The sequence below is a fragment of the Nelumbo nucifera genome, chromosome 1 (genome assembly GCF_055504915.1).
Source record: "Nelumbo nucifera cultivar China Antique chromosome 1, China Antique-T2T, whole genome shotgun sequence".
In the NCBI taxonomy this organism is placed as follows: Eukaryota; Viridiplantae; Streptophyta; class Magnoliopsida; order Proteales; family Nelumbonaceae; genus Nelumbo; species Nelumbo nucifera.
This window is the reverse complement of record NC_142649.1, coordinates 35026666-35041187: the sequence shown is the minus strand read 5'-3', so window position 1 is coordinate 35041187 and position 14522 is coordinate 35026666. Positions and strand designations below refer to the sequence as shown.

General features: G+C 37.3%; 1 protein-coding gene across 4 annotated transcripts; it reads left to right on the top strand.

Moving 5' to 3' along the window:
• Window positions 1–2993: 2993 nt before the first annotated feature.
• LOC104608268 (uncharacterized protein At5g64816) lies at window positions 2994–14129 on the top strand. Of its 4 annotated transcripts, none has more exons than XM_010274197.3 (3): window positions 2994–3381; window positions 12160–12560; window positions 13972–14129. In XM_010274197.3, the coding sequence occupies exons 2-3, from the start codon at window positions 12218–12220 to the stop codon at window positions 14016–14018; spliced, it is 390 nt and encodes a 129-aa protein (XP_010272499.1). In that variant the 5' UTR covers window positions 2994–3381; window positions 12160–12217; the 3' UTR covers window positions 14019–14129. The 4 variants fall into 4 exon arrangements, with proteins under 4 accessions (XP_010272499.1, XP_010272498.1, XP_010272501.1 ...); XM_010274196.3 differs by lacking the exon at window positions 13972–14129 and adding an exon at window positions 12849–13216 and having other exon boundaries at window positions 2995–3381; XM_010274199.3 differs by lacking the exon at window positions 13972–14129 and adding an exon at window positions 12690–12826 and having other exon boundaries at window positions 2995–3381.
• The last annotated feature ends 393 nt before the right edge of the window (window positions 14130–14522 follow it).

Below are 14522 nucleotides of genomic sequence, written 5' to 3'. Positions count from 1 at the left end.
TATGATGAAAATAATTAAAAAATACTTGTATTTTTTGTTTTTATTTTATTTAAATTAGTATATATTAATTTTCTTTTAATAATTTATTATTTTTTAAAGAAAGGGTAAATTACAAAGACCCTCCTGTACTATGACCATGAGACAAGACCCCCTTCCGTTAGCATTCCGTTGAAATCTTTCATTGCAATATTTTTTAATCCCCGTACTACCCTTGGGAGAAAAACACTATTCATCTTCCCCAACCTCACGATACACGAACAACAATGGTGGCAAACTTCCGAAGTCCTCCCTCTCTCTGTCAGGAGATGAAAACCAGAAACATTTTATGAAGAAAATGTTCAACTTCTAGGGCATTCTCTTTTTTTCTTGATCCGCAACCACAATGAAAGTTGTGCTTTTTAGAACCAGTTTGGCTCTGTTTCAAGCATCTGTCATTCTTAGTTCAACGATGACTGAAGGGATGAGAGATCCATCATATGGATGGCCGAACCCTACAGGTAGGTTGGGCAAAATTTCAAAAATTTCTCTCTCCCATGTGGGAATCACATTCCTTATTTTAGGAAACTGCATTTTCAATGATCAATCTTGAACCCTAAACCATACCAGATCTGAAACCAAAAGGTAGGAGAGGGATATACCCGATACAGAGTAGTAGTAACTCCCAATGAAGGTGTTCACGCCCAAGGAGATCTCCAAAGACTGCTCCCACTGAAGATGACACAGTGTAGGGTGGAGCAAAATCAGTAGGGTGGTCCTTCAGCAAGAACATGATTCTTCACCAAGAATCTGATGGAGGGTGAGTGAGCACGACTTCAAATCAGTTTTTCTCCAAAAACTGATATCAAGAACCTTTCTTGATCGCTCCTACAGGTGGAGATCGAACTGGCTATGGCGGCAACAGTAGGAGAAGGCAAGAGCAAAAGATGGCATTAGTCTAATTGGAGTTGTCTTCTCTCTTGTATCAGAAATCTGATAGGTGTACTGGGGTTCGCCCTTCTCCTCTATTTATAGCCTTAAAGAGAGGTTCTCCTAATCCCATTAGAAGTTTCCTAATCCAAATCTTGTATTTGGATCTGGACTCTCTTTAAGAAATAAGGATAATCATTTATCTTATCTACAGATAAAGATCAACCCTCCTAATCTTATTAGGAGTTTCCTAATCCAAATCTTTATTTGGATCTGGACTCTCTGAGTGGATAGGGATAACTCCTTATCCTATCTGCTAATCTAAATCCCAGAATCGCCCCTTCTTTAATTAATCATATTAAACCAGTTCGAATTGGGCTTTAGGCCCATTAAGTCCATGTGCTCACTTATCCTCCAAGTTGCTGCCCAGTTGGGTATTCTTGTATGGCATGGGACCCAAACATTGATCTACACACCAGCCACATGGGTTCAGCCCAACCTCTGTTATAAGGCCTAGCTAAATTCACTGTAGGAGATAGTGAACCCCTGAGTCCATCACCATGGGCTCTTAATGGGCCCAACATTTACACTAAATGGTCCCTAGGTCAAGCCACCTTATAAAAACCCAAGGACTATGGGCAAATGCAAGATTAGCCCATCAAGTATTACCCTTAATGGTCTTACACTTAACCTCTCAGCCCATAATGATCAAACATTGTCCGACAAGAGAGGACCTCTCCCTTGGCTACAAGGTACAGTGTTGCACTCTCTACTCACATGGATCCCGGGAATTAAAACCTTTTGCAAACATTTTGAAATCATAATATATATATATATATATATATATATATATATATATATGTATGTATGTATGTATATCTCTATATAAATATATTTTGCAAAAACAAATTTCAACGGTTGAAATCGACTACCGGCAGTTTTGGTTTCCATCAGAGATAGTGCATCCCCGATCATTCACTTTGTCCGACAAAGGGGCTGATCCTGTCACTATGATCACCCACTCAGATGAATTCTCAGACTGTCCCAACATACCCAGGTTTTGACCCCCCTAAGGATCTCATTGATTGGCACATCGAAGACAGCCCAATCCGATACCTAGTGCAGTATCATAATTGAGTTTAGGGGTCAAGTGTAACATTTCAGTTTTGCCCATCTATCTCTAAGGTGCAGGGCAATATTGAAATTTTGGTCCGGTTCAGGGTTTTAAGAAAACCCACACTGCATGTACGTCAGGTCTCACCCTGGCAGCAAGTCTCAGATGGAGACTTGACACAACGAATGACGTCCACAAACATGCTTTTCATCACAAGGGATGCAGAGCTTGGAGTTTGGCAATGAAGTCATACTCGTCCCGAGCTTGATCCAGCAATGCTTTGAAGAGGGGATGCTTGAGCAAGGTCACCTTAATCACAAACCTCTTGCACTCTTCGCCCACATAGACTACCAAGTGTCCCTTTGGAACATCTTTAGGGATGGAGCTCTCCTCTTAATCATTCAAGCATGATGACCACAGAGCCCATTGAAAAAGTTTAGGTTCATTAGGTTAAATAGGTTTTAAGAGAAAAAGGGAAAAAAAAAAGAAAATAGAAAAAGTTTAATGAAGTATTTTGGTAATTTAACGCATTCTGTCATCTAACTTAACTGTTAAGGGGGAGTTTTGTCTCACGATCATAGACCCCATAGTACCGGAGGGGGGGGGGGGGTCTTTATAATTTACCCTTAAAGAAAACAAGTCGAATTGATCAGATATGAAAGTTTAATGAAGTATTTTGGTAATTTAACGCATTCTGTCATCTAACTTAATTGTTAAGGGGGAGTTTTGTCTCACGATCATAGACCCCATAGTACCGGGGGGGGGTCTTTATAATTTACCCTTAAAGAAAACAAGTCGAATCGATCAGATATGAAGATTCAACTTATCGATAAGATTTGAATTTAAATCGATTTCTATCAGATTGGGTCCGAACATAAACAGTATCAGATCGAATTTAAATATATCCTCATTCGAATCCGATCCGATCCATTTGCATCCCTATACCTACACCCATTCGGTCGAAACTACCATAAGGTCAGGATGGGTTGGGTCAAGGTTTCAGACTGGTTCGAAAGTTCGAAACTCTGGTCGAGGACTCGAGGGTCTCTGAGTAAGGGTCAAGGGTTTCCTCTGCCATTCTATGCTCTCTGTCGTTCTTTCATCATTCTCAAGTCGTTTCCCCGCCATTATCTGAGTAAGGGTCGACGGTTTCCTCCTGCCATTCTCTTCTCTCTGCCGTTCTTTCATGAAGGTTTCTCCGCCATTATCTGAGTAAGGGTCGAGGGTTTCCTCTGCCATTATCTGGTCTCTGCCATTCTTTCACCATTCTCACGGTCGAAAGTTTCTCTTCCATTCTCTGAGTAAGGGTCGAGGGAGCGGCTTCTTTTCTCTCGCTGCCCGTGCAAGGTGCAACCTCAAAGGTAAACTGATTCTTCCTTCTTCTCTTTTCCTTTATTTTCTTCTTCTGATTTTATATTAACAGACCTTCAGTTTACATATTCTGGTTTCTTTGTGAATTTTCCAATTCGGTGATAGATTTTAAAATCTGATTAATTTAATGAGGCTTCGTTTATCCATTTTTTACTAGTTTCAGTTTTGACTTTTGAGGTCGAATTTAGTTTAATGAGGCTTCGTTTATCTTCACTAGTTTTAGTTTATCGATTCTTTACTAGTTTAGTATTTATTTGATTGGTTTATATCATTAGAAGAAAATTTATTATGATCTTAACTCATAGCTCCTGTTTTAGATATGAAAAGGAATAGTCCAGTAATTAATTATTCCTGTCAGTACTTCAGTTACTAGGCCATAACAGATTTAACCTATTAAATGAGATTTCGATTGCTAGAGAACTGGATTGAAAATTATCAGAGGAAAGGCGCTTAGATACCAACATGGTTAGCAAGATCCATCAACCCAACTGATCTGTCCTTTATTTTATTTTTCTCAGTATGAATATGAAAAGCATCAGTTCCATAGGAGATGAATTTCTGGATTTATCAGCAATCTAATAAATGGAATGGTTATGCTTTCCCTAGCAAAGTTCTTTTCTTCTTCTGTTTTTTTTTTTATCAAATTCTCCCCAGATCCCAGCCCCATAGTTCCAAGTTACAATTTGTGCTTGGTTTTTAGTCTTTCTCTAGACTGTTTCTGAAATATTTGTCTCGGCCATGCTTACTTGCTTGTTCAGTGGCACTGGCTTTAGGCCCAATACTTGTCCTAGTGAGTGACTATTGGCTACATCTTTAGCCCTAATAACAGAATTGTTGTGGTGTAATTTATTACTAAAGACAGAACACATTTTCAAGTATTTGGAATTTGGAATTTGGAATCAATGGGTTCCATATATTTTGAACACTTGCACAAATCCCCTTACTATATAAGTTTATCTCCAAAATAAAAGATTTCTATCATACATTTTCAATAAATTTATATATATATATATATATGCTAAAGTGAGAGGTTTCACCATTTTGATGTTTGAAAAAAAAATAATAGTTTGAAATTGTAGGTGAAAGTTTGAAAATTTCATCCAGATAAATCTCTGTCTTAGTTTTTCTGCTGTTTATGGTTGACATCTTGGTCCATAAAATAGAAACTAATGGTTTGTCATAGACCAATCTATTTGTTCTTTTATTAACCATTAGGGCTGTTCATAAGAATGCCCAACCCGACCAAACCGACCATCCCGGACCGACCCAATCCGAGTCGTTCGGGTTTTCATCAGTACCGGTCGGTTTCGGGTTGGGCAAATATATAAACCGATATATCGGGTCGGTTTCGGTTTTCTTGTGTGAAAACCGAAACCAACCCGACCCGAAGTTCCTAGTTTGAGTAGTTTCCTACTTAACTATAACTAGTCTTCTACTAGAACTAGAAGGCCCATTAGGCAATTACAATTAGAATAGGCAATCTATCATAGTTTCTAACTTTCTATAATCTTTTACATCAATAGGCAACCCATTAGGCAATTACAATTAGAATTCAATTAGGTGTCCTTTTGTACAGGAGCAAAACCGAAACCGACCCAAACCGACCCAACCCGACTCAAACCGACTAGGTCGGTTTGGCCTATCAGTGGGTTGGTTTCGGTTTCCACCTCAGGTAACCCGACCAAGTCGGGTCGGTTGGGAAAACCCCAATTAACCGACCTGTGAACACCCCTATTAACCATCAAACTTGTTGAAATCTATTTGTAAATGTTGATTGATCTTTTGGTAATTCATGTAAGCTTATGGTGAAAAGAGCTTCTCTGAGTCTCTGTCCCCTCTGACTGTTCCAAAAAGAGCTAAAAGGAGTTAACACCAGTTTGATCCAAAATCCAAATACTGAGAGTGCAGAAACCATGGACTTTGATGGCTGATCCAAATGGGGGTGGGGGGGCTTTGAGGTGAGATTGGAGAGGTCATTAAGGTGTTATGTTTCAGGCCTAATAGGTGATAGAAACTGTGTACAAGTGGCTGGGAATGCTTTTGATTGCTTGGGAGATGATGTGGGGCTTGAGATGATGACTGAAGTTGATAGTGAGTGTTGGGTCCACAAATAAAAAGGCTAGTGTGGAGACCCCCACAAGGCCACCAACTCCAAACCCACTCTCCTATGAATCTATGATTAAGAGCAAAGTGATACAGACTTTCATCTACTGATCCACACCTCAGTTTTACTTTGCCTCTATTCAATGTTAACTGTTTATTTCTACTCTGAGTCTGCAGAACAGGGCCTGATCCTTGTTCAGTTCTTCTAACATCCTAAATACAGAAGACCATCATAAATTCACAGTTGGGGACAAGTAACATTAAATTCATTATAAATAAATTAAATAACCCAAAATTCTAGGAATTTACACAGGTAACCCAAAAACTCTAGTAATGCCAAACTAAAGGTTTAGCATTGAATTGGTGTCGGATGAGATTCATGAAAGGACAGTTAGTAAGCAAATGTTCCACTATTTGTTAAGTAGTAGCACACCCAACATTAGGTGTGAAACATTAGTTAGAGTGTAGGTCCAGAAAATTAAGATGATATCCAGTGGGGGAGCTTTCATTTCCCAAATTAAAGTCCATTTAAATGTTTAACTCCTTATTGACAAGGAGAGTTTTGCAATTACAAATTCTTTACCAGATTGATGTCTGTCTCCGGTAAGCAGCAAGAGTAATCATACTGTGCCATTGAGCCACTCATCTTTTGTGCTTTGATGGTCTATAAGTAGGTTCCCGAGCTAACATCTAGTCTGGATTTAAAAGTTGAAAATATAGAAATTTAATCACTTCTTAGAAACCAGGGGAATGACTGAGACAATTAACCTTCCAAATTTTCACAGAACACGATAGGAATCAACACCAATTAGTTTTGCTAATGACCACCTCTACTCCTATCTATTATTATCAGTTTATCACCTATTTCTCATCTTTGTGTCAACAATTAACTCAACCAAGCATAAGAGAAAAACAACCACAAAATGGACTCTCCACATCTGGTAATGGTGGAACGATCTGGGTCTATTGGATCAGGGCCCATGAGTAATGTCTCATATCCAACTTGTACAATCTATGTATACGACATCTGTATCATTTACCTCCATGGTTTTCTTATCACTTATTCACTTTCAGTCCGCAAACTAGATTTCTCATCACTTATGTATCCAAGCAGATTTTATGTATCAAATCTGAATTATTTTGACCATGAAAGTTTTTGACTTATTTTTGTTTTTATCATTATGATTATGGAATCATATCAGTTGCTACTTGCTTCTTGGTTCACTCTTGCCATCCATGATTTTTTTATCAGTGCTATCCATGAAAATTTTCACTTATGCCACAAACTAATTTCATTGTCAACTTCAACTTAATGTCTTTATGTTGTATATTATGTACTTAATTTTTCTCATGGCTGCTTATAATGAATGTTATTTTTTCTTTTGCAATTTTCTGCTATTTTTCTGCATTTTCTTCTATTTTCTGCATTTGCGGCATTTTTTTTAATTTTCTGCATTAGTTTTGCAATTTTCTGGTATTTTTCTGCAATGTTTCTGTATTTTCTACAATTTTTCTGGTATTTTTTGCAATTTTCTATTCTTTTTCTGAATTTTCTGCAATTTTCTGGTGTTTTCATGCATTTCTGCAATTTCTGGTATTTTCTGCATTTTTTGGTATTTTCTGTATTTTTTCTGAATTTTCTTCAATATTTCTGCCTTTTTTGCATTTTCTGCATAATTTTTTTTTTGTATTTTCGGGTATACGGGTCACCCTGACCTTTCTGCCACGTGGTAGTCTTGGTAGAGAGTATTCTCTCAAAAATGTTATTTTCAGGTATACGGGTCGACCCAACTTGTTTCTGCCACATGGTAGCCTTGGTAAAGATTATTCTCCCAAAAATGTTTTTTTGGATATACGTGTCGACCCACCATGTGACATCCTTGAGAGATGGTTCTCCCAAAAGCATTTTTTTTTCTGGGTATACGGGTTGGCCTGACCCACTGTTTCTGCCATGTGACAGCCTTGACAGATGTTCTCTCAAAAAACTGTTAGTTTCGGGTATATGGATCGACCCGACTTGTTTCTGCAACATGGCAGCCTTGTGAGAGTTAGTTCTCAAAAGTTGTTATTTTGGGTATATGGGTCGACCCAACCTGTTTCTGTATTTATAGGTGAGGGTAGGTGGGTTAGTATGGGTGACCCTTTAACAAGAATTGATGATGGGTCATGGTGGGTTGGTATTCAACCCTTACCCAACCTAACCCAACCCACCCATTTGCCACCCTGTTGGTTGATTAATACCGTATTTGGCGGAATGTGTAGAAGACAAAATTACAACAAATTGGGCTCCACATAAAAGTACCAGAACAGTAGAAAATGCAGTGCTCAAGGCTCAAGCTTATCTGTGTTTAACCAACCGAGGGCTGGCTCGTTGGTGTATTAGCTGGTTTGTTCCAGCGTTGATGCAGAATTGAATCCTGCCAACCAGCACGTTGGGGAAAAAGGGGTCAAGGGGAAGTGACACTGAATAACAAAAAAGAAAGGGTAAATTTGTCACAAATGCTGCATGAACGTGTGCTTACTTGTGTTTTATTATGTAAGCTACACTTGGGTGCTATATCCCGTTTTTCTCTCTTTTCTTTTTGTTTTGCCAATTTCCGAACCCTGTCACAGAGGATAGAGAACTTCATAGAAGAGATTTCAATACTATTGTGCACCCTGATATTTCCTTCTCTTTATCGCCATGGAACCATGGCAGGTTAGGGTTTATAGAGTTGTTTTATTAATGTCTAGTCGATTGATGTATGCCCTGCTCGTCATGTGTGGTTAAGATTTATTTCATTCCTTTTGTTGGTACTTCATTTGTGTTTTGTGGACCAATTTTATATTTATATTTATATTTTTTATTTATCTGAGGGGGGGGTGGTGTTGCTCTCAATGCATATCGATGATTGAAGAATAAGATTAAAAATGATGTTTGAATGAGGTTTCTTTGTGGCTGCGATTGTTGTGTAAACTGATATTTCATTGTAGCTAGGGTTGATCTGCGTAAAGATTATTCTGAATTCATATTTGATGAACATTGTTATAAAAGGCATTCCATGGTCCTGCCTTGGCTCACAGGATGGCAAGACTCATTCTGTGAGATGCACCTCACCTGAACCTAGATTTGTGCACTCCAATCTGGGTTTTAGTTATGCTTTAATGAATTAACCTTGAATTTGATGCTGATAGGTAGTGTGCTATATATAGTAAGCTGTACCCATGATGTTTAGAGTTTTTGAGAGAAAGTAACTGAAATTCAATAATGAAAAAAGAGGAACATGAGATGATGTACATGTAAAACTCGGGGAAGCCCCAAAGGATCTACACAGGAAGAGACCTAGCACGATACAAAACATCCAAATGGGCACCGAGCTTTGCGAGGCCATCTGCTACTGAGTTAAGATCCCTTGGAATCCCAAGCAAGTTTACAGTCATGAGATCCAATAAATCTCTAGCCTCTGACAAAAAATGACTAAGCCTCCAAGGGCGACCCTCCTTTTCTTCTAATCATTTTATAATATTTGCAGAGTCACCTTCAATGGTTAGGTTCAATGCCCAATTCTCTAGCAATATGTATACCTGTGAGAGCTGCCATAACCTCAGCCTTAGTAGAGTCAGCAATTCTAATTGGTCCACTAAAGACCCAGCAAACATTGCTCCTACAGTCTCTTAACACTCCAATTCCAGCTACACTGGGATTACCTGAGGCATTTCCATCAAAATTTTGAGTCACTCCTTCCATTCTATTGAGTGAGCCTCGGAGAATGGCTGGGAGGATTGTGGAGGAGAACAAGAAGTTGTAAACACTACTATTAATATAGAAAACTAACTTTTGGCTAGTTTCCTAGTTTTATATACCATTCAACATGTATATTAATTGAAAAAATAGCAATTTTCTTTATTAAAAACATTAAATTTCCTCTAAAAATATGGCAAATAATCACATCTATAAGATAAAAATATTTTACATGTATTAATTTCATTATTTTCAAAAATAATACTACTATAATAAGAATTTAATAGAGAAATTTCATATCAATTAGCAGTTAAAGAAGGTTAGCTTTATATGATAAATATTCAAGATTTTTTTTTTTTTTGAAGAGTTAAGGTAAAAATTTATTCAAAGCCCATAAAAAGGTATACAAGTTGTATACAATTGAGGCCTCTACAAGTTGAATATATGATAAATATTCAAGATGGAAAGTAAAATAGAAAGAATAAGGATGGAGTTTATGTTTTATTTAATTAGAGAGAGAGAGAGAGAGAGAGAGAGAGAGAGAACCTCTTTATAATTCTATTCTTTCTTTCCTCTTTCTTTCCTGCTTTCTTTTTACTCTCCCCAAAACCTTTGATCTTTTAAATTTCAATAGTAAAACCTAGCTGGATGCGGACTCTGGAAAATATAATAGCCCTGATGTAAATCGTGAATGACTCTTATATGGCTTTATTCTCCAACTAACCTTTCAATTCAGTGCCCGTACCCATATAAAATTAATATAACATACATTTTTCAACAAACCCATTCCTGAATCCTATTTGTTCTCTCTCTCTCTCTCTCTGTGTTACCTGAACCAGTACCCGTTGGTCATCTTTTTCTTTCTCTCTTCTCTCCTCCAACCATATCTTCTTCTTCTTTAAAATTTTAAAACATGGGTCAGCCCACAAGGTATATTTAAGTCTTTGAAAAACTCAGGGTATATTTAAGTCAATTTATTTTACCCAAAAAAAAGGCATCAAAAGTGGTTGGAATGGGGTAGAAGATTCATCTAATACCAGAACCACTTGGGTTACATGAAAAAAATTAAATAATGACGGCTGCAATCTAGGTAATCCTAGCTTGTTGTGTATTAGAGGTATCTTGAGAGATGGTGGAGGAGTATTTCTAGATTGTTGGGTTTAGAGGCATTTTGAGAGATAGCAGAGGAGTACCCTAGCTTGTTGGGTATTAGAAGCATCTTGAGAGATAGCGGAGGAGTAATCCTAGTTTGTTGGGTATTAAAGGCATCTTGAGAGATAGCGGAGGACTAATTATCCATATTTAGTGGTCTCATTGGGGAAGGAAACTCAACAAGATGGAATTAGTGGCTGTGCTTCAAGGCTTAAGGATAGCAAAGTCCCTAAATCTTAGAGAATTTGATAGTGGAAAGAGATTCAAAAATGTTTTTTTTTTTATCAATAACTGTAAATTTCATAAATGGTTATGAGATGTTTACAAAATGGAAGGGGCATTACTTGGAAATACTACAATTTTTGGAGTAGATAAGGTAACTGGGAAGGAACATACACATGACTTCCAAATGGGTACTTATGTTGGTTAATGCAATTGCCAATGGATTAGCCAAACAAGGGTTAAACAAGCAACAACTGTTGGAGATCAAAATGTAATGTAAGTAAACAGTGCTAGAAGAATGAAAAATAGGGAAGAGAGTGATTTTGCCAAACAAAGGGATGTTTGGCTTATTCTATGTAACAAATTCTTTATTCTTTGTGTAAATCAATAAATTTTAAGTTACTGAAAAAATAGATACAGTAGTTTGCCTATGCACTACTATTATGTTCTTATCTTTCTAATTTGGAGGCATACATTTTTGTTATGGACTGGAGAATTATTGTTTTGCCTTATATCTGAATGTATTTCTGTATGATTGGAATGTTGTAATTGTATGAACTACTTTCGATTGAAAATGTCATACTTTACTGCATGATAAGTTACACTTACAACTCAATTTGGATTTTTTAGTTAAGATATAGTTGTGTACTTTTGTTCCTTGTAATCATCGTTCACAGCTTTAGTGGATGTAACCATATACAGCAGGTGATGTGTGTTGGGTCATTGCTTTTTTTTTTTTTTTGTGTTTTTTTGGGTATGTATGTGTATTGAGACAGCTTTGATGGCCTTATTGTGGTTACATGAGTATTGAGGCTTTTGTAAACCACATGGCAGGTAGTTCCGATGCTTGTCATCTTTGGATGGCACATACCAATTTTTTTTTTATTTTATCAATGTCAATCAGCATGCATTAAATATTTGAAGGAAAATGGTGAAAAATAGCATACTCTGAGAAAAACAAGTTTAGTACAATCAAAAAGCTCGTATGCTGTTCAACTCTTGTAGCATAAAACTAGGTGCTATCAAACACGTTTTTGAAACACTAAGTCTGGAACACAAAGCCATAAAACAACTATTGATTTTTGAACTCCAAAAGCTCTAAAAGTAGAAGTTAAACTGAACTCTCTTTGGTTTCTTGAAATACTTGAATGAGCTCATTTGAATTTTTGTTTACATTTCTGAAACGAATCATTTGTATAAGGTAATGTGGTGGTCTTAAATGAAAACAAAAACAAGCTGAAATCATTTAGTTTTAGGTGGCTCCAACACTAGTTAGGAGTTGGCATTTCATTGGTCTGTTTTTCCTTTTTGGTATTTCTCTTAATAGTTTTTTTTTGACAATAATCGCTTTTAACAGTATTGGAACACAGACCAGTTGCAATACATGACTGCACTATACTGAACAAACAAAACATTCTCTGGATTTTTTATTTTTTATCATTGAATCTCAGATCATCTTTTTAAAGTGTCACTCGAGTCCAGGCATAACTGTTGCACCTAGTTGATGTAACAGGAAAAAGAGCAGAAAGATTAGTATACATGCTTATTGGTCCTTCTATTGTTTTAATAGGAAAAGAGCAGAAAGGATCAATCATCAAGGTAAAAGCTTCTCTTTAGCAGAATTCATAATGGTGGATTTATGGGTGACTCTTTTGGGGGCAGCAATACCAGCTGTTGTTGCAGGTCAAGCTTTGAGGATGAGAAAAAGACGTGCGGAGGAACAGAGGTTGAAGAGTGCAAGAGGACGGGAGAAGAGCTCTGATGATATATTTGTCTGTGAGAGGGTATGTACATCAAAGAGGATGTTGAAGAAAGTTGGTGCATTCTCCAAAGACCCAACTCCTGATACTTGTGTTACTGTATGTGGTGTTTCTGCACTTGATGCTTGCACTGATGCCTGTGCTCGCACTGTTTGCGTTAATCAACATCAAGTACCTAATTGGAATGATATTTGCCTTAGGAGGTGCCAGAGTGAGTGCCTTAAACTATCTTCATTGTCATCTTAATACTTTTTCCTACCACTTTTGAATTCCTTTACAAATTTACTTTAAACTATTGACTTTGTAAATTGCGGTTTACTTGATTCAAATTTCATTGCAGTGGCCATATATGGACTGTGGGTTTAAGATAATAGTCTATTAGACTTGACTAGATGTTTTTGTTGTTCTCTTGCGGGGGATGATGGATGCTGGAGGACATCTTGATCAAAATGGTTATTGCTGTTTGTTTGGTGTTAACATGTTTCCATTGTTGTGGCAGTCTGGATTTCCTCTTCGTTGTTCAACTCGGGCATTTTGAGTATCTATTGACTTGGATATATCTCACTTATGCACAATTATGGCCTCCCTAATTCCATCCTCCGGCAGTTTTGCAATAAATTCAAGGATGGGCCACACGCATCTTGATCTTCAATTTTAGCTTTTCGCACTCTGCTGTACTTATTCCCTCCTGCACCAAAACACATTGCCCATATTCCATTTTCCTAATACCTAAATGCTAAGTCGATTCTCATGTTGGGTAAATTTAAGTATTTTCCGGTGAGCGTTGAAATAATTGCTCTCAAATTCTCAAGCACTGTTCTGATCATTGTTTGGTTGGTCTTAATTATTCAATCGATTCATTGGACCTTTGTTCTGGTTCCAGATTTGTATAGTTCTTTCTCCTGACCAGAATTGCTTCCTAATACCCAAGATTTTATCCGAAGATGGCATCAGATTGCATCTTCATCTCTAAGCACGGCACAGCAAGAGTGGGAGCGCTGACCTGTGAATAGATCTTTCTTACCGAAAAATAAACAATTAAATGTTTAAAACTTTGATGGTGCTGCTTTGGTAATACGGGAGATTCTAGAGGCTAGAAGTTCTAGAAATAATCAAGAACGGCGGCTTCTAGGATACTGGGACCTACAGGCATGGGCCCAGTTTGGGTTGGCTTAAGGGCCCGATTGGGAGGGCTTAAGCTTTTGTTGAGCTGCTATTAAGAAGCTACTTTGGTTGATGTAAGCCATGTTTGGTGATAATTGTGTTCCTACTATTCAAAAGCTGAGTAGAAGAGTGTAATTGATAAAAATGCCCTTTATTGTGCATTCTATAAACTCTACGGGGATGTAGTCCAAGTAAACTCGGTTTTGAGCAGAGTCATCTGTATGAAATTCCATTTTTTACCCAGTCCAGTTTTGGGGGTATGACCAAATCGGCTAGGGGCCTGGGTCACGGTTCAACTGGTCCAACAGGTTTCTATTCCAATTTTCTAAACACTGATATTTTGGCCTATTATAGGCTGGTTAGGGATTAAAGTTTTGGCCCTTGGCTTGGTAGCATATTTCGAAAGCCAACTACTTGTTTTCTTGCCTAACTTGTTTGCTTATCTTGGGTTAATATAGCTTCAAACTCCTTAGTGGACTCACCTACGAGGGAAGGATTGAATTGAATTCTGTTGCAGTCTCAACTCCTGTTGTGCATGTAATTGGATGCTACTGTGAAGTGTAAGAGGGCAGAACAGTAAATGCAGGAGTTAGGGTCAGTTGAGGCATGTATGAAACACTATCCTTAATCAAAATTTGACCTCATCCGGATCAAGTCCAGTGTAATATAGGAAAATTGGCATTCTATTTCAGGATTCAACAAGCTTAAAAGGCACTTAAAAGAAGGGGTGCTAGGCTTTTTTCTGTAACTGAATCGGTACTATTGGTTTTTGGAAAATCGGTAACCGAAGCCAATCGGTTAATCAGTTGATTGGTTTGGTTCGTCGGTTTTTCGATTTTTTTTAATTTTTATAATATAATATTATATTTTAAATAATAAATATTATATCATATATTATAAATATATATATTTATAAATATATATAAAAGTCACATGAGTTGCAACAATCTTCAACTCGGCAATGAATGCTACTGTAGTCCAATAATGAATGTGTGCAATGGAAAACTTG